The sequence below is a fragment of the Elgaria multicarinata genome, chromosome 2 (assembly GCF_023053635.1).
Source record: "Elgaria multicarinata webbii isolate HBS135686 ecotype San Diego chromosome 2, rElgMul1.1.pri, whole genome shotgun sequence".
In the NCBI taxonomy this organism is placed as follows: domain Eukaryota; kingdom Metazoa; phylum Chordata; class Lepidosauria; order Squamata; family Anguidae; genus Elgaria; species Elgaria multicarinata.
The window spans coordinates 48,245,683-48,270,206 of NC_086172.1; the positions used below are offsets into that span (position 1 = coordinate 48,245,683).

At 40.5% G+C, this 24,524-nt stretch overlaps 1 protein-coding gene across 5 annotated transcripts in view; it reads right to left on the bottom strand.

Annotated features, from left to right (window-relative positions):
* Positions 1 to 24,524, bottom strand: part of SLC4A10 (solute carrier family 4 member 10) — a 172,041-nt gene that overhangs the window by 103,836 nt on the left and 43,681 nt on the right. For 4 of the 5 annotated variants that reach the window (XM_063116473.1, XM_063116470.1, XM_063116472.1 and 1 more), the window contains exon 1: positions 17,724 to 18,166. The exons of the other annotated variant lie outside the window; for it this stretch is intronic. In XM_063116473.1, the coding sequence (XP_062972543.1) occupies positions 17,724 to 17,792 (69 nt within the window). In that variant the 5' untranslated portion in view covers positions 17,793 to 18,166. Of the gene's footprint in view, positions 1 to 17,723; positions 18,167 to 24,524 lie in introns of those variants that run through there. 5 annotated transcript variants of the gene reach the window in all.

Below are 24,524 nucleotides of genomic sequence, written 5' to 3' on the forward strand. Positions count from 1 at the left end.
TCCTAATAAAGTTTCAGCTCAGATAGTTACGCCATCTTTACTAAAAGTTCATTCCAAATCAAGATTGTTTCCATGGTAACTGGGCTTTAATATTTATCACCTAGTCAGGCTTCTCTACGTTCAAGTATCACTTCTTTAGGCATCCCAAGAACCTAACTGAGGAGAGGATATGATAGAAGAGAGTCCATGGTAAAACAACAAAACCACCCCCTTGCAGAAAAATATCCTGCATTTAATTGACCCACTAGTGGGTGCTTCAGGTCTTTCCTCTCAGGCCTGTCTGCCACTACACAGCAGCAGTGGGCCAGAATGTAGCTGGAGGCCTTATCATGTCATTCTCTGGTCTCAAAGTGGCTACTAGGGGAATGGTGTGTGAGGGTATTTCGCTGCAGTTCTCTCCTCCACTGCCTTCTCTAATTGATGTTGTTATTCACTCTCTCTGTAGTCTCTCCAGTCTCTTTCCTCTCTCAAATATTCCACTCTCCCTCAAAATTAGCTCACAAAAGGAGTTGTGTTCCAGTCATTCTGTAGGGGTTACACTATACGTGGTTATATCTTGACATTGTGAGTCGTCAGTGAGCCCATAGATCACGGTCCTTGAGAAATCCTTTCTCCACTCCACCTCAATCCTCCACCCAAAAGGTTATACTGCTATGTTTCATCAGGGATACTTGTTTCCAACACATGGATGACATATGCTCACTTCTTCATTATACCTTATCAACAGGTGGCCCATAACTCTTCTGGCTATGTCAGACTGACCTGGATGGTCAGTCCTTATCAAGCTAGCTTATTTGTCATCTACTATATCAAGAGGTCTGGACAGTTAGATATTCCAATTAAGCATTTCCTTGCTGATATAACAGTTTTAGCATTACAGAACATTTCCTTGTAAGAACCAAACTACATACAGAGGCCTACATACAGTGCAGGAATATCAAGGCTTCTGGCCTTGTTTTCTCAACATGTTAATGTTGTTTTCAAATCTGAGCACACTTCTGCATGGTAAATTTTGCACATGTACATCCTGATCAAAATGTGTACATTTTATATTTCTTGGCCCTGTTTACCCATTATTTTACAACCAATAATGTTCTAGGCCATCTGACACATTTATTGATTTTCTTCAAACCTGGCTGAATTTTAAAAGCAGGAAACAAATACTCCCATTGCTCAATCTAAAACCAATCTTTGGACAGCCTCCAGAGCCTTTATTAGAGACTTTGTTCCACAATATATACATGCTAGGCCTAAAGAGAACAAGACTACATAAGAAAAGAGTGTCTTTGAGAAGGAAATGAAGGCTCTGGATGAGGTCTATGCTTCCACTCCTTCCGTCAGAGCACAACAGAATCCTCACAGTGCTACTACATAGAAATCAGTAAAATCCATTCCAAAAACAGAATAAGGCCACGTCTTAAACACAGCCATTAAGAATCCGATGAGGAGGCTAGCAAATTATTTCCTTACAAATGTGAATAAAGGGCTCCCACGAAAAGATTGCTGCCATTCAGTAGAGAACCATACATAAAGAAATATGAAATTGCACCATCTAATGCCAGCACAATTCTTTTTAGGGGATCCCAACCTCCTTCCCATATGACCCAAGGGTAATATTGTCCTAATATTGTCTTTTCTCTCCCTGTTCTCTTTATCTTCATGGTTATATTTGTACTCAGACACGTTGCTGAACTCCCCTATAATTTTAAGCATCTTTATCAATAACACTTGGGGATCCAAAATTGTCAGTGCAAAGTCATCTGCAAAGAAGTTTATTTTAGTTTCATTGTCTTTAAAGTTATCACCTTTAATCCTATTTTTCCAAAATGCCATCACCAATGGTTCTAAACCAATGTTAAATAAGTACAGAGGTAAAGAACACCCTTGTCTAGTTGCCCTAAGAAAATCCATTGATTAGGAGTTCAGTTTATGGGTTTGTATAACAAAAATAATCCATTGTATAAAGTTTGTTCTGAAATTAACGGACTTGTTAACTTTAAATAATCCTATTTCATACTACCATAAGCTTTGCCATCATCTACGAAGGTATTGGACTGCCTTGTTTTCTTCCATTTTAACTCACCTATAATATTCATTATTATTTTTATATTATGTTATTTGTCTACCTTGCATAAATCCCTGTTTATCATTGTGAACAATCTACTGCACTGAAATGTACTTCCTTCACTGAACTCTGAAGTGCTGAAGTGGAGGATAAAATTGGCAAGTTCTTTGACAAGTATGGAATATGGCTCTGCTTGGCTAAAGGAAGTTTTGTGTATGGAGGATGAAACTGACAAGGATATTTACAAGAGGGGAATAAGTCTCTGCGAGGTTACATAGCAGAAAGGCACACTTATGAATGTGCACACTTGCACAAGATCGCCAATTAAACATTATTTTTTAAATTACAATTTATGCAAATTATAATATGCTCAAATGGCAGAATGCCCTCCCCATGTGCAAATTTCCAGAATCAGACTCGGGGGTGGGGATGGGAAACCACTACAGCCCACCAGCACATACTGGAATGGAAATGCTACAGAATCCCATTGGCTTAAATGGAAGGGAACTTCCAGGGTTACACATCCCTATCATAGAGTTGAAAAAAGTGCCCCCAAAAGGCAACTAAAAACAATCAAGGGGCTGAAGCAATCTCCTTGTGAGGAAAAGTTACATAATCTGGGACTGTTTAGCTTAGGAAAAAAGGGTGAGTAAGGGGAGACATGAGTGAAGTGTATAAAATTATGCATGGTGTAGAGAATATGACTAGAGAGACATCCCCCACCCCCCAGGTCCCAGTTCCAGAGTCTGAGCTTAGTAGTTGCAGGTTCAAGGGTTCTGGATTGTAAGGTTGCCAGCACAAACAGGGATCAGGCAAAAGGCAGGGTCTTGACAGTTCAGGTCTCAGGCAACAAGTTTCAAGGCAGCACAGCAGACAACGGGCAGGCAGGCAGAGGGTCCAGTCCAGCTAAGAGGCAACAAGGTTCTAAGGCAAGACAGCAGACAAGCAGCAGGCAGGATAGTGGGAGTTCAGTCCAAAAGTCCTCAAACCAGTCAAAGCAGCAGTCCAGAGTCAAGTCAAGGGAAGCTGAGCATCACAAGAAAGAGGGCTGCTATTGCACTCATGTCCTAGTTCTGGATTTCCCACAGGCAGCAAGTTGGCTGACTAGTCCTTGATTTGATCCACCATGAAGCAAGTGCTATTCAGATCAATGAGACAATGAATTAGGCTACACATTACACTTGCCATGTGAACAGCCCAGCTCTACCTACTCAGGAGGTTGAAAGCTTCTTTCCTATAGGTAAATTAATCTGAAGGGGTTTCAAAGTCATGCTCACAGGCCAGTTGGCCAACTTTTTCCTTCTGTTGTTTATTTTCCAGTTCTCTCTCTCATCATGAATAATCTTCCATAGCCTTTAGGAAGAGGAAAAAACAGGGAAGATTACCTGGAGACTCCTTTCTTGCATGACTCAGCTTTCTTTCTTTGCCTAAAGGAGCCTTCAGAGTTCAGAACGGGCAAAACTCAACTGTTTTTCCAAGAGTAACACGTCCCCTGTTAATTACCTCTGTTGAATCAGAGTGAAAGATCACTACGAAGTTAATTTCTTCTAAATATTAGATTTTGGTGCCATCCCAGACTTTATTCCTCAATAATTTTAAAGTCAGAGTTCCATTGACTTCCCAAATTTTTATCACCTGTCCAGGAGATAGCCTTTTTTTTTTTTCAAGCTGTCATGGTAGCACTGACCTATAGCTATTTTAATGCAACAGAAAATCAGCCATGGCCACACTTAAAACTACATGTTACTTTTGATACCTAACTCTGCTTTTTTACTACTCAAAAGTAAATGTGCCCCCTGCCAATCCCGATGCAAAGGACAGGGAAGTTTGATCCCTCCCTCCCCAGGTACAAGCCCCTCCCCAAATAACCCGCCTATCTACACTGACTTTTCACAAATAGGTAAAACTATTTCAATGGCCTTAGATAATTGAAGTTGACTGTTTATCCTCCATTTCATGGGTCTTTTGCTGTGTTGCCTCGGATTAGGTTTTAATGAAGTATCTTACTCTTTCATTGTTGTACTTTAATTTTGTAAACTACTGCAATACATATTTATCAATAGTGGTATACAAATACTTTTAAATAAATAAAATGAAATACATATATTCAGAATCTTTGTTCTAAGTTCCTCACATCAAGGATCAAAAGGCTCATACACGTTGCAAATTAGAAGACAAGTCAATTCCATTCTTAGAAATTCACTATAACATTCCTGAGAAGCAATTTCATTAACCAACAAAAGTGCAGCAAATACATGGCACTGGTGGAGAGTCGGTCCTTGAGATTCCAAAACAAAAATAGCTGCAGTCATGAACATAAGAAGAGCCATGCTGGATCAGACCAAGGGTCCATCTAGTCCAGCACTCTGTTCACACAGTGACCAACCAGCCATCGGCCAGGGATGAACAAGCAGGACATGGTGCAACAGCACCCTCCCACCCATGTTCCCCAACAACTGGTGCACACAGGCTTACTGGATACTGGAGGCAGCACACAACCATCAGGGCTAGTAGCCATTGATAGCCAAGAATTTATCCAACCCCTTTTTACAACCATCCAAATTGGTGGCCATCACTATATCTTGTGGTAGTGAGTTCCACAGTTTAACTATGTGCCGTGTGAAGAAGTACTTCCTTTTATTCATCCTCGATCTCCCATCAATCAGCTTCAAGGGATGACCCTGGGTTCTAGTATTATGAGAGAGGGAGAAAAAGAACACTGAAAGAAGTGGGACATGCGCAGGCAAAATGAGCATAAGGTTTTAACCATTAGCTGTAATGAAGCCCACCATTATCAACACTGAAAGTCCCATCCCAGTCCTTATGCGGGACATTCAAACTATCTGTTGATAAATACCGTATTTCTTCGATTGTAAGACACCATCGATTGTAAGACGCACACTAATTTCAGTACCACCAACAGAAAAAAAAACCCTAAGACACACCTGCGATTCTAAGATGCACCCCATTTTTAGAGATGTTTACATGGGGAAAAAAGTGTGTCTTAGAATCGAAGAAATAGGGTATAACATGCTCAGAGAATCCCAAGGTCTCCATTGGCTCCTGAAAACTCAACTGGTGCAAAAAACAAACAAACAAACATCAGCTCCAAACCGCCCACTTGAAGAGGAACAAGAACATAAAGCAGCTTTAGGTTTCTTATCCTGTAATACTGCCAACATTTTTTTAGCCTCTAGTGACATACAAAACCACATCCTGAATTTAAATTCCTTCTAAGCCATAAAACTTCAAATGCCTCCAATTAATGTTCTCGTTATAATTATCTCTATCCTTTAATTATGATGTCCCAGGCTAAACAGAACTAGAAGCGAGAAAAAGGGCAGCTAAGTCAAATTTCTGATGCAAAGCAGGACTACCCTACCGCTTTCCCGTTAATCATCTCATGCAAATCCTGACCATAGTGCATCCCAAACAGGGAGAAGGTACAGAAACAGGCCCACGGAACAAATAAACTGTAGATCACTCAAGCAAAGTGTTGTGCCCTACCTGTGAGCCAAAAGAACATTCAAGTATTTTCCTCCCATTTATTTCACAAAATGTTGACCTTCACCCGAGAACTTGCCCCTTTATTGATAAACACCATTGGGATTTTAACAGATCCATCACACTACCAGGAATGCTCTAGAATATTCAGTAGAGCCAGCAATGGCTACTATGCCTTCAAAATATTATGCAGTACAAAAGTTCTTCCTCACCCTCAACTTTGCATCCAATTCAAGCCTCATGAACCGCTCCCCCACTCCACTGCCAGCTACAGCTCACATATCAGCGATAAGCTGATAAAAAGCACTCACTACCAACACCTGTGCTTCCACAGATAAGTGTCCGGGAGTGTTGAGAACCATAATTTCTGTGGGGCATCACGTGGCACTAGCACCTGTTACAAGAAGCAGATGGCATGATGTGCAAAGGTGGAGCTAACTTTGTGAATCAACACTGTCTAAAGGGGAAGTTCAGATCAGCTGTCTTATAGGTCAGCCCAGACACACTAATGCAAGATCTCTGAATAGCACTAATGCTGCAGAAACTGTACCTGTGTGGGTGGGGGAGACTCAATAGCCTTTATACCAAATTTTCCCATTGGTTTACTGCAGCCCAAGAAGAAAATGCAATATAAATGGAAGGACAGATTCCAATCCCAGGACAGAGGGCAGCAAAATGTGAGTGTACCAAATTGTTCAGTACAACTAGAAGATATGCAATATGTAATCCAACTAAATGGAACTGAACTGACGTGCAAACTTTTCTGTAGAAATGCAAGTGGCCCCATGGTCACATTGATACATACCAGGATCTCCTGCATCTACAAGCTTCCACATTTTATTTCAAACTCCTGGAACACATTGATTCTGTCTGCCCACACATCTACAATACATACAGCAATCTATCTGTGTGAGTGGGTGGGTGTGCTAGTGTGCATGCACAGGCAGATGGACACAAAATGAAACTAATACTTCCCAAACTGCTAGAATTACACAGATCCTGAAGAAAATGAATTTGGGTTATGCTGAAAGTGAAATTTGAGGAAGTCGGAATGATCTACTATCTTTTCCAGATGGTTTTCATTTAATTTTGTGTGGTAGGGAAGCTTTGCTAATCACAACTACCTCATTTAGCTCTTTGTCCATTACAATGACTAACATACGTATTTGTAGCGCAATCCTATGCATGCTTTGCTTACTTAGAAGTGTTTATTGGGTTTATTCACAGTATTTTGGGGGTCTTATTTCCAAGTAAGTGTGTTTAGAATTTCAGCCTTCGAATTTATTTAGTTTTTGAGGGAGGGAAAGTATGATGGATAATACTTCTTCTGATTTTTCCATGTTCAAGTTCATATACTTTACAGGCACTGAGAGAACCTCAGTGCCTGTAAAGCAAGCTAAGGTTTAAAAATAAACTGGTATGAGTCATGCTCTCCAGGCTATCTTAAATTCAAATTAAAATGCTCTGACTGCATAAGGAGAATGCAACTTCGTGCAGTTTATGCTAGCTCAAAAATAGCATTCGCTTCTGCACTGCAATCTTCCCAACTGAAGAATATTCCAGTATACTTTACTATACAACACTTTTACTGTAAAAAAATGCTTCACTAATTTCTTATCATAACATCACTGGGGAGAGGGTCCATACTATTCTCTTTACTAATGAATAACTGAGGATGAGAGACCTAGAAACCCTCCTGAGCCTCTCACATGCGAGCTACAATTTGAAATCCATTTCTCCAGATACAAAACCACCAATAAGTCTGGTTCACATCTACATGTATAGAGGATCACTGGAACGTTTACTGTGAAATATGCTGATATAGATTTCACCATTTGCATGTGTTCTTTTAAAACCTCGGATGAATTCTGTGGACCATCAGTGTCATGACTCACCTATCTTCATAACTTTTGGGAATCTCCACATCACCTGCAACCTGCTTTTAACTAAAAGTGCTATCGATTGAACGTAGAACCTTCTCCATGAAAACTATGTGTTCTACCACTGAAATAATCTTATTCATCACATTTTAACTTGCTTTTGGCCATTTCATTTTAGAATGCTACAAAATACAAAAGCAATAGAAATAGAAACAACCTTTGAAGTTATTTTCGCAAGCATTTTAAGAAGTGCTTTTAGTGTCTTTATTCTGCTGGTGGTTTTAATTTGATTTTATGATGTTGTAATGGTTTTATTCTTTGCTGCTAGTTTTAACTTGGTTTTACTTAGCACTCTTTTTGTTTTGTTTTAATGTTTGTACTTTGTTTTTAATGTATACAACAGTGCCCAGATAACTTTGGTTGGTAGTTGTTTAAAAGTACAGTAAGTAAGTAAATAGAAAAAACTGTGCTGTTAGATCAGCACTAGAGATTCTGACGAGAATATTGCTCTTCAGCAAGTTTATTAAGGCTACCTGAGTACAAAACAAACTAGCTAAATAAAAGTCATCTCTGTGATGTAGAAATGGATTTGAACCCTACATACACCACCAATTTTGTCACATGTAGATGCAGCAAGATTGAGAATAACTCCCCACTGCATTGTACATGTGGTGGAACAGACACCTGTGCATTCAAAGCACTTGACAAACTACACACAGAATTTATGTAACGGGCCAGGAATCGCTACAGGTTGTGCACAGGTGCCATGCGGTTTCTGACTCCCTCCCAAATCCTTTTTGAGTGGACTGAGCAAAATCCTCCCTCTTTTGCATTTTCAAATTTGCGACATGTAAGCTCCATGGTTCCATGCAGGACAGAGCAACAATTTCCTTCTTTAACTCACCGTAGATAGGAAATAAGATCACAACACAAACATGCCCAATAGAAAGGTTGATCATAAATTGCTGTTTTCATCCTCTGTACATAAAAGTCAACAGCAAAAGCATGCTTGCCAAGCCTTATTAACGTAGTGCTACAGCTTCCAAGGTTTCCTTATCGAATCTTGATTATGCTTGGTTGTTGTTTTTAAATCCTGCTGATGTGAATGACAATAGCCTTTTATTGGCACTGTATCCATGCCATGAAACTGGAGCCATGCCAGATCAGTCTCCAATGAATGGATAACTCTGATTTGCCAAATGACAGACTCTGTGCAGATTACTGGTCAGAGACGCTGAGACGGAGCTACATTAAAAGGAGTCTCTCAGCAAGGGCTTTGAGGGAAATTCAGTCCAGGGGTTCTATAAGGAGTTGACACAGCAGACGGGACACTACCAAATGGTAATGAAGACTGAAGGCCACAGAAGATGTGGCTTTGAAAGTGTAGATAGCAGCTGTATTTTTCTTTTCTTTTTTTGTTTTACTCTAGAGTAAGCACCGGGGTGGGAACATCCAATCCAGATTTAGACCTGAGTATGTGGGCGTTAAGAAGGGCTTTAACCGTTTCTCCCTTCTGTGGTCCTGATCTGAGTCAGGCCCCCTGCATTTACTCTAAAGTACAAAAGATGTAGCTGCTAGCTATGTCTTTGGAGTAATCATAGAATCATAGAATAGCAGAGTTGGAAGGGGCCTATAAGGCCATCGAGTCCAACCCCCTGCTCAATGCAGGAATCCACCCTAAAGCATCCCTGACAGATGGTTGTCCAGCTGCCTCTTGAATGCCTCTAGTGTGGGAGAGCCCACAACCTCCCTAGGTAGAATATATACTTGCGCTCTGAAGTAGCCCCAACAAAGAGTAAACTGATGGAAATTTTACACCATGTAACTGTGGAGATGAGGATCAAGACAGGCATAGATCCAAAGAGCGTACAGGATACAGGCTGAGCAGAAACAGCTTAGCAGACAGGACTCATTAAATAAGGAAGTTCCTTCACTTCACACTTAGGCTGCAGTCCTGTAACAGTTTTCTGGGAGGAGACATGCAATAAGACAACACTGTTACTATTATTGCCTGGAGTTTCATACCCTCTGGCTGTACTTGGTGGTTTTCAAAATGCACCACCATCTGTACTTGGAGGCACAGTGGGCAGCCTGATACATATGCAGGAAGCTGTTTCCATGTGTGGATCTCTGGAGTTGGACCAGGATGAGAAAGTGGGGATGAGAGTGGGGTGCAGACTGACTAGGAGGAACATTTCCTTACCTTTTCCTTCCTTCACCCCCACAGGTCCCACACAAAAAAGCAGCACTGCAATGATTAATGAGTAAGTATCCCTGATTAATTGGGCAGCATATAGCATGGACGGCGATAAAGGATAGGTAGAGTAACAACAGAGAGGGGGGGGGGAGAATCGTTTTGGCTTCTGCCCTCATCAGTAGCAGTGATGTTAAATGGCTGGGATGAGTGGCAGTGTAAAATGCTGGGAAATGAAAATTCCTAAGGCAAAACAAACAGAGGTGTGGCTGTTTGAATGCTTATGAATTGTTCCCCAGTTTAAGGCCATTTGGACTACGAATTCTGAATTTGTAGATCCAGAAGTTTTCCTTTTTGTCAAGCATGTCAGTGTCCTTTGTTTGTTCCATTGGAAACAATTGTAAATCAAACAGACTTTGTGCAGGATTGCTGAAATGTCTTGTAACAGGCTGCTCCAGTTTTTTGGCAAGAATCGCAGATATGTGATTACGGAATCTTGTTCTTGGGTCTATTATAGTTTTCCCTACATATTGCATATGAGATCAATTTTATTTTTTACCTTCAATTAAATAAATCACATTAGTAGAAGTGCATGTTACCAACTGTCTAATGCAATACATTTTGTTAGTAACTGTACTCCTAAAAGAAGTGGTTTCTTGGAGGTAACTGCAGGTAACGCAATGCACTGATTTACACTGGTGTGATCCTGGTTTGCAAGTATCTTGTTTAAATGCAGCTTTAACTACGAATTTACAAAATTGGGCAGTTTTCTGAATGTGATGCAGGGTGTAGAATTAACGGCTTCCCTTAAACGAGCACAATAGGATATAATAGAGTAACTATCTTTCATTATTAGGAGCAGCCCACAACAAATGGATGTGCTTTTCTCCCCATAGAGTTAGCCTTTGCTTCATAAAGGAGGGTATTCCTTTATATTACTGATGCTCAATTGATAGTGTAGTCAACAATATGACTGGGGTATCCACATATGTTCTTTAAGTTTGTTACTTCTTGAGATGTTTCCTTTGTGCAAATGTGCTTTATCCTAAGAGCCAAACTATATATAATAGTCTTCTTTAGATGGTTTGGATGACATGACTCACTGGCACATTGTTTTAACTGTTTTAACTGTATCTATTGCTTTTAAATTATATATTGTTTTAACTTGGATCATGGTTTAATTTGTTTTTAACTGTATATTTATTGTTTTATACTGTATGTTTTTATCTATACGCCGCCCTGAGATCTTAGTGATATAGGGCTGGATATAAATATTTTAAATAAATAAATAAATAAATGACTTGATGTTAAGGTACAGGTGGGAATCTGTAGGTTTACAATATAAGTCTGTGACAACTCATTTGTTTTCAATGGTTAAGAGACCATCCAGGAAGGGTAATTTTGGGTTTTCAGTTGTAGTGTCACTGGTAAACTTTATCGTTGGGTGGATAGTGTTCATAAACAGTAAAATTCTCCATAGTCCCAGATGACAAAAACAACATCTATGTAATGTCACAATATGCTGGGCTTTTAAGTAGAAATTCTGCCAATAGTTTCTTCGAGTTGTCCCATAAATAGCTTGACATATGATAGGGCCAAACACATTCCTATTGCTGTACCTTGGACTTATAAATAGTGATGGACATTGAACATGAAATTGTTGCAAATGAGTATCAACTTAGCCAGAGATATTAAGATTCCACTTCTAGATTCATTAGAGCTTCTTCTGTTTAAGAAGCATGTTAAGGTGAAGAGGTTGCCTTTGTGGGGTATGTTAGTATATAAAGAAGTAATACCAAAGGTTGAGATTATGGTATCATTATTAAATCTATGTTCCATATAACATATTCCCTGGTACCATTTTCCATGGTGCTCTGGAGGGTCCCCCAGCTGTCCAGAGCAGACTTTTTGGGAGGAGGGCACAGGGACCTGCATTGGTAAGAAAAAATCAACAACAAAAACCCTTCTCATTTCCTGTCCCCCCACTAGCTACCAGGAATATCCTGTGAGTAGAGTTCTGCTCACAGGAAGTTAGGATCCAAGCCATAGCTTTTACTTCTTGCAAATGGATGTGAATTGTACCAACTGATCTATTAATGGACTAAACTGCATATGATTTATTGATTAAGATGTCTCTACAGAGCCATTAATACAAATAGCATATTTCTTTTTGCTAATTCAAGCCTGTTACATCTGTTAAGAAAGGAGTAGATTGGCACTTGCTTTCTAACCCAGTGATGACATACACTAAGAGAAATCAGAAAGGAGGTAGCACCTTATGGAGAATTTCATCACACTTTGAAAACAACTACACTGTTTCACTAGTATTTCCCATTAAGAGCAGTGATGGTTAAAAATCACTCCTGCTTTATAAATATTGAGTAAATACAGATAAAATCTTTCAGCTACAATCACAGGATGATTTTTTATTTGAGCCATCATCCAAGGTTTCCTTGGTCCATTAAATATGAAAAGGAGCATCACTGTTTGTATTTATGGATTTGTATTATGCACTCTGCATCCAAGGATCTCAAATCTAAAGGTATTTAGAACTTCAAGGCAAAGAAAAGGTAAAGATACTACTCCCAATTCCTAAGCATTAACATTATATAATAATTGGTGACCTTGATCCAGCAGGATACAATTCAAGGGAAAGCACAATATGCTGACTTCCAAGTCCAGAGTAACCTATTTGTGTCCCATTGGTTATATAGAGTGGTTATACAACCCATAGCTGTTTTCTACACAAAAGAGCTGGGAATCGTGCCCCCCTTCTGATCTAGAAGGCCTCTCCCCCAATCCAAGGTATGTTGGATTATGATCAGTGATTTGGGGTGGGACATTTTCCAGATCTTTATTTTCCTTCCCCCCCCCCCCACTTAAATGTATTAGTAATAATGAATGGATGCTGACTGCAAACACAATACTTGGCTGTTTCAAAGTTGTAGATGAGTGGTTGTCAGAATATCATGTACAATTCATTGGATTGCTAAAAATCCAATGTGTTAAATGTTTTCTGTACCTCTGTGAGTTTTTCCTTATATTTAAACAATGTAAAGAACATGCCATTATCTCTAAATTTTTACAAGTATTCCAATTTTAAAAATCTACATAATCTACATTTATATCACATTGTGTACTTTAATTTTCCCCTCAAATGTTTCTGGTGGTGTATTTTACAATTCATCTTTTTGGAAAACCCACATCACTAGCTGTAATTACTCAAAGGGGAGAGGAAGACACTTGGCACTTTGCTCAAAGGCACACTTTTTAAGTTGTTACATGATACGTTCCAAGGACATCAAAAAATAATTGAGGGTTGATCCTTGCTGAACTCTGCCTGAAGCAAAGAATTGGCTTGAATGGGTCAGATGGTACAGTGACCCACTTCACATGTAACAAACGGCCATGGTTGTTTGTGGCCACATGGGAGTGAGTCTTCTACTCGCTGCTTCTGCTTTGTATCTGGTTTAGAAAACAATCCTGTTCGTGAGCTGTTCAATGTAATGTGTGAACACAGAACTCTGGGTTGTAAGGGGAAAACAACCCAGAGTTTAAAGTCATTGTTTGTTGTTAGGCTAAAACTCTGGGTTGTTTCCCCTTCAACAACCCAGAGTTCCAGGTTTGCATGTTGACTTGGATTTGTTTTCCCCAGAAGTACAAGAATAATTTCTGCAAAGCTGTTGAAAAAACCATTTATGGCTCTCAGGAGTGCCATAAATTTAATTAATGCTCAATAATATTCATGAATTGTCTGCTGTTAAAGCAGAGTGCCTATAGGAAGACATACTGTATGGATGAGCTCCTCTTAGAGCAGTATCCTTCAGTTACAGATTACAAGATGGAACAATCTTGTCGCTTAGGAAAAAATAAGCATATGACTGATAGTACTGGCTGAACACCTGGAGCCAAAGATCTGTCTTGTTAGTGAAGATCAATAAATGAAATTCACCCTTTCATCCAAAGCATCTTTGCCATACTATTTCCATGCTGTCAAAAGCAGAAGGCTCCTCCTAACCCTTTCTAAGTTTTATCTCCAACACCTATTTCCTATACTCCTCTTCCACCTGTCCTTTCCTTGGGCCTCTGGTTTTTTTTTTACCATTATTCCATCAAGCCCCTGCTTACTGTCCACTCTTTCCTTCTTTCTTCAACATACGTGCAACTGGGACATTTCCTCAGTCTAACCCTCCCTGCTTGTTGAGCATTCCACCCGTTTTTCCCCTTCCAACAGCACACAGCCTCTTGAGTCCTTAGATCTCATATGAGGGTTTTCTTACATACCAAACTGATCTTTCACTCCCCTCACAGAAAGTGTACTACTTGTCATATTCCGCTTCATCCTGAACAATCCGAATGTTCAGTGGGACTGTTCACACAACACACTAACCCATACTCAGTGGCTGAGTGGGATGTTGTTGAATCGTGGGTTGTTTGAACACATGACATTTTCCACACGGTGGCTTGTTAACCATGGAGTGTGGCTTATTTTTCTCAAACAAGCCACCTTGAGAACCCATGTTTTGTCACTGGATTATTCAGGGTGGTTATCAAGCCACACTGCCGGGTTAGCAAGACACCTTGCACAAAATGTCCTGGGTTCAGACAACACACTAACCCACTGTTCAACAAACGGCCCACAGTCCAACAACAATCCACACTTGACTACTGAGTGTTGTGTTAACCCAGTCATAAATACTCCATGACATCAGAAACAGCTCAGTCAGTTCCTAGCAATGGGGTTCCAAAGACAAACAAGCAATAGGTGGCAGGTGATAAGTGTTAAGTCCTTCCAAATCTGAACTGGCATATCAAGGAATGATTCTGTCACAAGGGATAGTTGTATTTTCAAGTTATCCCATGGAAATCCCACAACCTCTAACTTTTTTTAAAAAGGCCAATAAGTTCAAAGACTAGCAATATGCAGAAAAATTACAGGGTTGGTGTCAGTGGTTGACATTGTTAAGCACCTGCTGAGACCCACTCTCGAGCACACCTGATACCCAGAACCCTCTGGCGCTGTTCCTCCTTGTTGTTCCTGCCTGCTCACCTACCTTTTCAAATGTGCAAGCAGACACAAGAGCAAGATGAAGGAACATCAGCCTTCACTTGCCCTTTCCTTCTAGACAGTGGCAGGGCCAACTGATTGCACTTTGCCCAACAGCTTCTCAAAATATGGAGCCAACACTGGAAAGGCGCAGCATCAAAGTTCTATGAAATAAAACTTTCAGATCACTATGCTCCTGCCCAGTCGAGAAAACAAAATCAAGCGTGTGTCCTCCTACATGTGTTGGGCCAACGACATGATGGGACAATTCTATGGTCTCCTGGTGGCCATAGAGACCTGAGCTTCCCTGGATACAATGGCCTCAGCATGAAAATTGAAATCCATCAGAACTATCAACCTAGGGGTCCTCAACACTATGTCTGAGACCACCCCCATCAGCTCACATACTTCAACTGCCTCCTTTACTTCTGAATTAGCAGCAAACTACAGTTTGACATTACAGTCAACCCCAGAACTGCAAAACATCTTCTAGCCAAATTGTCAGCAACCATAATTTGCTGTTTCATCAACCAAGAAGAGGGGTGAGAGGGAAAGGAAGGAAGAAGTGCATGAACACAAAGAATGCTCCTTAACCTCCCATCCATAGTTTGGAAGGTTGAGAGTGACACATCTGACTAGGGCCCTAGTACTGTGATGAACAATCTCCTGTTTCAATTTTGATGCCAAAATGGGAGGAGGGGGATTTCTTGAGAAATGTTTCGGTTGTGAGCACGTTTACTTGTTTCAGTCAGGTTCTGTGCCATGGGTTTGATGCTGTTTCAAGGACAATTCATCTTCCTGGATTAGTCACATGGGCAATCCCAACCAATCAGGGATTAAACAGTGAGTGAGATGACATCATGGCACTATGTAACCAATGCTATGTGATAGCGTCACTGAAGGCAAGCAACTGAGAGGGAAGGCATTGCTTCTTGGATTAGTCAGGGATCATGCAGTGAAACAAATGATGCCACTACAGCCAAGTAGATCATGTCTGATGATGTCATTAAGAATAATTGAAGAAAAAGAGCTAGGTAAATAAACAGGCACATTTTCACAAGCATTGCCAAAAAATATTATTAAAAAATTAAACTGTTGAAAATGTTCTGAGAAGTCTGAGTCGTTTCAGATCAGCTCTTCTCAAAACTTTGTGACTAATAAGAATGATGTGGTCCTTATGCGGGGGGTGGGGGACCCTTAAATCAGCCTGAAAAATCACTAAATACCTGAACTCTCAGGAATTCCAGTCAGCTGCCAAGAAACGGAATGTACTCCTTGCATTAAAATACTCCAAAACTCAATTCTGAAAGATTAAACACAGTTTGTAACAACTGAAAAAGTAACACAGAAACCATTCTAAAACTAATCAAGATTAAGAATGTGTCTGTCTCCCCTACTGTTAATCAAAACATAAGCTGGATAAGTACACTAGGAAACAGATCAATTATAGCTACTAGCAACAAGTCAAATGTTGTTTTAATATATGCTTTTAATTAAAAATGATTGACTTGAAATGAACCAGATCCCTGGGTGAGCCATAGCTTTAGACCTCTGCTGGAATCTCCAACATGCATTTCTAAGAGGAAAATAAGCAGCTAGAGAAACAATATATGTCCAAAATGTAAAATTCAATTCCAGGAAATTGCACCTTTACTATGCCTCCCCTTCCAAATTATAAACATCCATGGTCTTTTGAAATCCCTGAAGCTTTATTCCTAAGCTTCGGGGCTTGGAAAATACCTGCAACAACCTGAATATCAACTGTACATGAGATGTTTCATGAATACAGCAATCCTGCCCTCAACATTATCCTCAGTTTTCAAACAAATCCTAATTGGTTACCATGGAATTGTCCAGCAAACAAGTCAAAAGCAGATAAGGTGATATAAAAAACCATTCCCCCCCCCCACAAAAAATCCACATTTGTGTCTACTTTTAGATATAATCTCCTTACACGCAGCACAGGATACAGAAATGGGAGCCCCCTTCATTGGCCATTCAGCGCCATTTGCAATGAACATGGTTAAGCTGATTATAGTGTTTCCAGTTTCTTCCTTTCCCACCCACCCCCAGCTCCAGCACATAAAAATAAGCTGCTATTTACACGGTCATGGTTTAAAGGTTACATAAAAGACCGACCCAGCTACCTTCCAATTCTGCAACTTTGCTTCGGTACCAGAGGTGGTGATAACAATGGAACTCATGAAGGTTAAATGTTAAAGATTAAGGAATGCTATAGTAAATATTTAGAGAAGCATAGTATTAAATATTTTAACATCATACCTCTCGTCAGGCCATTTGTCTGCATACATTTGTCACCAGTATTAAAAAAAATGACAGGCAGGAAAATGCCAATCATTTACACACTGGAGTGGAATTAAGGCAGCCCCTTTAAAAAGCAAAACAATCAACTCTATGTCTCCCACACTAAATTTAGAAAATTAAGACTGCCTTCTATAGAATAATTTAGTCCCACCGTTTAGCGTGATCAGCTGTTTTCAGCCCCTTCCCCTGAAACGGATGGTTTACAATGTGTTTCCATGGAAGTTATGTACAGTCATAATTAACAAGCTACTGTTTAGGAATGAACTTGTCAAAGGTATAATAGTGCAGTATAATATGCACTATGCAATATGCAGTAAAACCCCAAAATGTTATTAATAATCCCCAGGGTTTGGATCTTTTGTACCGTGCTGCTAACACACAAGCTTTATGAGACATGAACAGAACCAGCGTACAAATCAGAATGCATGCTTTCTCTTTTTAAAAATAACCATTGACTAGCAAGTGAAAATATTTTTTTATTTCACACACACACACACACACACACACACATACACACACACACACACACCTTCTTGTATTTTAGACCAGCTGTTGGCATTCTAAATCCCACATTAAATCCGGCAATAAAGATGTCCACTAACTTGCTCTCATTTTAAAATGAACCAGAAAAACAAATCCAAAAGGCAGCATGGGAGATATTAATTTAAATCACAATCGGAGACATTAATATAAACCACAAGGCCGTACCTGATGACTTAGAGACTGGAATGGCTCACCGATTCCAAGATGCATGACCTTTTTATTCCCAGAGAGCATCCCCTGCCTTATAACAATGCATCACTCAGCTATCCTATCTCTCAGGCATCTTCCCAGCTAGCAAAGAAAACATCAGGTCTCTCCATTAGCAAGTGATATGTGGACTCCCCCCACCCTGCCCAAATATCAGATCTCAAATATACTTCTCTCACCCCCCCGTGCAGTTACAGTTCTCTAGTAGCGAAAGGGGCTGGCAGAGCTACATCAGTGATGCTGCTAATGCTATCTGAAAACACTAAGCTTACTGCTTAAAGCAATCCCACATCATCCAAACAGAGCAAGCCACGTCCTCCTCCAATTCCTCACTGGCGTTACTATAAACCCTTGGGTTGCCATTATGGATGATGATGTCTTTGTTGTTTAATCTCTAGACAATTAAAGGTGAAAACAGCCATTATGCAACACAGAACGTTTTCAGACAGACAAACGACGACGACGAAAAAGCCTATTGAAATGACATATCCAGGTTATCCAATTTTGCTTGCATGACCACTTCTTAGCATGCAATGCTGCTTTTCTGAATAGAAAGCTCCATAATATGATGCAAAGGAAAATTACCAGTAAGAAATCATGTGCAATTCAGAAGGAAGAAGATATTTTAGATCCTCTAGAATAGCTACTGTAATGGTCCAACAGGTCAGATCTATTAAACTGAAAACACTATTTGGTTTAAAATATGTATCCTTCCTCTCTCTCTCTCTCTCTCTCTCTCTCTCTCTCTCTCTCTCTCTCTCTCTGTGTGTGTGTGTGCGTGCATGTGTGTGTAAAACGGCTGTGCTCCTTCTTAACAAGCTGTATCCTCATTGTATTTTGCACACTGTTCCCTGGTAGCAACCCAGAAATCAACATAGCTTGAAAAAATGCCAGTATTATGACAGAGCAAATGTACTTGGGTACCAAACAAAACTATCACATGTTGTTTTTTTCTGTTCTTGCAGCCCATTTTACTTCATCAGAAATTTTATTGCTATCGTTTGAAGAGCTGTGAATCAATTATTAACAAGGCACAAGAGTAACCTGATTACATCTCACACAATTTTAGCATAAATCACTCTGTGCTATTTTAAATTGTGATCACTGTGAATGGATTTGCTCTCAGATTTAAAAACCAAGATATATTTGGAGCAATGAACTCCTCTATACGCAGCCACTGATCTTGAAACCCATAAAGCCACAATTATCCCACAGTTTTCAATGGGTTCAATTCAGAGACAGTGGTTTAAAGATGACCACCAGAACAACATTGTTTTCAGAATTACAGAAAGCATGTACAGCTGACAAATCATTGAACTCTTTCCAGAAATTCCCAGAAAATAGTATTTTTAATGGAAGAGAGAACATCCTGACATCTACACTGCAATTTTGAGAAAAGACCAGAGTACTAGCTCTGCATGTCACATAGGAATGGAAATAGCTGCACGAGCGGACTCAAGATGGATTCAGAAATGTGCCAGAAGTGAAAATAGAAAAAGGTCATGCATGAAGATGATTCCAGGTGACCACAGGACAGAAGCACACTGTATGGCAAGAAATCTATTCAGTATACTCTGTTGTATTTACGCATTTAGAGAGGCCATTGGTCCCATTTGACGGCTGAGGAACACTGAGGCATAAAATAAGAGACCAGCCCAAGTTTGGACAATGAATCTATGGCTCAGTATTCTTAAAAAGAAATAACAGTGTAGTGATCATAAAGTACCTCTGAACATGCTGAATGCTTTCCTCTCTTCATAAGCTCAGGGGCACTCTTTTATTACGAACTACCACCTTCCCACACATTTAAAATTAAGAAACAGGGCTTAATTAGCGATAGCACTATCTCCCACACAGATCAAAGCCCTAGTTTCTTTCTCTCCAGACATTAAGCACTGACTCCACCTCCACTGCCAAACAACAAACAACCAGAAGAACATGAACATTCCCAGAACAACACAATCCTAATTTTCTCTCTCATTTCCAGCAACTCTTCACAAAAATGAGGGTTGCTTTAAACCAGTGGTTCTCAACCTTCCTAATGCCGCGACCCTTTAATACAGTTTCTCATGTTGTGGTGACCCCCAACCATAAAATTATTTTCGTTCTTCTCTACACGATCCATTGTCATGGGATGGTTTGCTAATGAAAATAATACATAACAATAGCTTTAATAATACAAAAGATGATACATGACATAGTTCAGTCAATACAATTTCCTAAGACCATCGGAAATATGTGTTTTCCGATGGTCTTAGGCGACCCCTGTGAAAGGGTCATTCGACCCCCAAAGGGGTCCCAACCCACAGGTTGAGAACCGCTGCTTTAAACAATGCTCCCTCATCATAAGCAAGCTATCCTTGCTTATTCTCCTCCCTGTCATAAGTTTTGCTAAGACCCAACCAATCCAAGTGGCCTTCCCCCTTCTCCTGCAATATCAGGTAAGCCCTAGATTACAGCAAGAAAAGTACCTCTGAGCATATGCAGACTGCCTTTCCCTCACCACTGAACTGCAATCTCTTGCCAGCCCACAGACTTAGAATTCAGCAGCAGGTTGCTTCTAAGCACATGCTTAAGCAGGATTTCCAGAAGAAGTGCTGAGCTCACAATCTTTTTGTTACACACCACACACACACACACACACAAACCACTCCTGGTTTTCTTCTCTCTTCCATCAGCCCATTTTTTAAAAAAACAAAAAACCTCAACTTATCAGCATAGTGGAAGGCGGTTTAATTTTTTTTACATCTTCATCTTGCTGCATTATCAATGAATTAATGAAGGAGATTGAAACCAGAGGCCCCAAACTCCTCCTGCCCTGCCAATAGTAAAATCACCGAATTTGCATTTAACACTGGAGAGGAAATTTCAGAGAGTTGGGGTCGAGTGGAAGTAAATCAACAAATGAATTTTTAAAATAATGCATGTTAGAGCAGCTTCTTTGTTCATCTTTTATAACATCACTTTTAGATTTTACCGTAAGTCATAAATAATGGATAATTATAGTTTTGGCAACATCATAATTAAGGCTGTCTAAAAAGAGAGAGAGAAAATACCTTTACTAGGCAGTTTGTGTAATCCAGACAAGACATTGGTACTCCTGGTTTTTTGAAAGGCAGATCAGGAAACAGGGATTCAACTGTACTGGATAGGGTTACAATCCCCCTGAATATGGGCTCGCAGTTTGGGTGTAGCTGGGAATGCATTTGTACAGCTGAGGCTAGTGTACCACTGTGTCTGTTCCCAGAGATGTCTGAAGTGGCCACACTCATCATGCCTTAGTTACATCCCATTTGGACTACTGTAACACTGTCTACTTGGGTCTGCCTTTGAAAACTGTTGAGAAATATCAGCTGGTCCAGAAAGTTGTGGCCAGATAGTTTACTGGGCCAGTTAGAGGGAGCACAGGACTCCCTTGTCAGAACAGATTCACTGGATACCATTTTCTGAGCACAATTAAAAATGCTGGTGATGACCTATAAAGCCCTACACAGTTTGGGACCAGACTACCTGAAAAGCCACCTTCTCCCTTATGAACTTGCCCAGGTGTTTAGATCCTTGGGAAAGCCCTTTCTTTCAGTATCGCTGCCTTCAGAGGCACGTTCAATGGCTACACAAGAGTGGGCCTTCTTGGTGGTTGCCCCCAGGCTGTGGAATTCCTCTAGGTTGGCTCCCTCTCTGGTGTCCTTCTGCCGGCACACAAAAACAAGTTTATTCAAGCAGGGCTTTGACATAAAAGCAGGCCTCTTGGGTTGTGTGCTGCTTTTATTCTGTTTTTAATGCATGTGTTTTATTATTGTTTGAATCAAGTTTTTTATTTAATTTTTCCCAAGTTCCTATTTATTTATTAAATTTCTATACTGCCCAAGAGTCAAACATCTATGTGGTTCACAAAAACTAAAACCTCTCTAGGGAGCTCATTCCCCAACCGGGGTTCCACAGCAGAGAAGGCCCTCTTCTTGGTAACCACCTGCCTCACTTCCTTTGACAGGGGCTCCTGGAGAGGGACCTCTGAAGATGATCTTAGGGTCCAGGCAGCTACATATGGGAGGAAACAATCCTTTGGATAACCTATAATTCCTATGACTGTAAGTTGCCTTGACTGGCATTTTCTTGATAGAAAGGTGGGGTACAAATCAAATGAATAACAACAAATACATGCTTGTCCTGTGCTACAGCTGCATAGATAGGCCAAGTGCTTTTTAGAAACTGGGGTGATTGGAGGAATGGGGTTTTCCCTGGACAGACATAATGGCTGTTATGGCTGAATCAAAAGATTTGAAAGGTACATCGCTCTATTCTAAACTAAACAAAGGAAGTCAAATGCATCCTTGTTGGTTCAAGGCAAGGTCATCACTAACCCTGGGCCCAGGCCCACAGACCACAGATCTACTTCTTAGTCCACTAAGTATCAGCCAGCTAGAGTTGCCAAGGTCCCTAGCTGCTTCCTCTTTCAACTGAAATGCAGTGGCTACAGCATTTCAGTCCAAAAAGAAAGCCACCCACCAGTGCTCCCAACTAGACACTCCATAGCAAACATCTGACTGGGAAGTGACCTCCAGCAGAGCAAATCGGGGCCATGTGGGGATAGGCCTCCACAAATCTCAGCCAAACTCTCATGAGATTTTGCCAACTCTGCTGGTATCTTGCTATCTGTCACATGGTTTTGTCAAGTCTCGCAAAATGTCATTAAGACTTGCAGGACTTCGCCAACTCTCATGAGATTTCATCAACTCTCATGGGACTTCAGGTGACACTCAAGGGACTCATACAGGGCTTCTCCCCATCTGGCCCAGCCTCAGCCTATGGGTGGTCACTATCAGGTTGGCTGCTCCCGCTTCAGGCCTGCCCATCCAGGTGCCAGCTATGGAGTGCTTGGCCAGCTGGTAGGGAGAAACTGTCCCCCAAAACTTTTGAGTAACTACTAACACCCTGGTTCAAGGAGATGCATTTAGGTATCCATCTTTAGGGTGCAATTCTATGCATGTTTAGACAGAAAATGGGCATGCAACTGTCAGCAAGCCATTTTTCTGTCTAAACATGTGTAGGATTGTGCCTTTAACGCTATAGAACTCAGAAAATAAATCCCGAGGGAAACAAAATCTGATGAATTTCTACAGTTTCTGCTTACCATAATCATGTTGTTACACTGTTGTAGTAATTGCTAACTAACACACCAACTTTGGCTTAATGCCATTTCCCTAGATACTATGATCCGATACCTCCATCCAGTTTATGGATAAAGGTTCTATACATCTTATAGATCACTTATTCCCCGCCGCTCCAATAAGGTACAAGAGCCCCCACTTCAAATATTAAATGATGCACATGTATATAGGAAGAATGATTTCATCATGTTCCTTGCATTTATGAAAGTGATTAACATCCACAGTCATTCTGGGAATAGACCCGTGGGCTCACTTGGAATCTCTCTGAAACTCTTGTTCCTGCTCTTACCTCTCTATAGATGCTGCTTTTTGGTGAGAGGTCTGTAAACCAAATCCTATGAGGAATGGTGGAAAGAGTTGGGCGTGTTTAGCCTGGAGAAGATTAAGGGGAGACATGATAGCTGTCTTCAAATAACAGAAAGGTTGCCATGCAAAAGGTGGAGCAGACCTGATCTCAGGACTAGAATCAATGAGTTCAAATTACAAGAAAGGAATTTTTGACTAAATATGAAGACCTTATGGTACCTTATGGTAGGAGCTGTTCAACAGTGGAACAACGTATCTTGGAAAGTCATGGGCTCTCTTTTGCTAGAGGCTGGACATCCATTTGTCAGGGATGTTGCAGTTGCATCCAGCATTGAGCAGGGGTTGGACTAGATGACCTCCAAGGTCCATTACAGTTCTGATTTTACACAGGATGAGAATATGCCACTTTTCCAACCCAGCACAGAAAATACCGACCTTAAATCTTGAGCATTTTTTCAAGCAAAACAAAAGGGATCCTAACTAATGGAAGAGAATACATCATCCATTCAGATGCTGTGTCTGTGGGAGGTATTTTTGATATATATTCATCTTTAAGCCTGACAGTCCTTCAAATAGAGGACACCTTCAAACAGAGCTCTGTGTGTTATAAATCACATAATTTATCACTCCTCATCTTTCTCTAACTTCATGCTGAGACTGGCAGTGAGCAAAAGATTAAGGGGATGGGAGTGTTTTGATAAAAATGTTCTGCCGAAGGAGGGCAGGGTAACAGAGTTGCACAGAACAAGACATTTTGGCACATACAGCTTAAGAAGGGATAAGAAAAGCTGCACTAGCTTGGTTCATCTTAGATCTAGCCAACTATTCATTTCTAGGCCACGGGGTCAGAAAGTTACTCGACAATTTGATACAATGTGCACCATATTAAAAAAAAAACTAGTGGTAGGAACTTTCCGGTTCTTCAAACGTATCAATATTTATGCCCTGGAATCTTACATAGGGGGGGAAGGAGAGAGAGAGAAACCTTTGAGTACAGTCATGCCACCAGACTTCAAGCAGCTGCTTTTGTAATAGAGAGCAGGGACAAAGAACCTGGTGGAACATATGCTGTGCTCCTCTGGAGGATGACAAGACAGTCAGTCTGGTTTTAATTTTAGTTGCTATTTCCCCCTAACCTACTTCAACACTAAATGTTCTCATAAAATATGCCAAATTTTCACACAGGGGAATGAAAATTATGGCATGGGGATCAAGGAAATGGAACATCTATGGGTTGGATCCAAAGAAGCATGAGTGGAAGGTAAAGAGACCCATGAACAAGTCA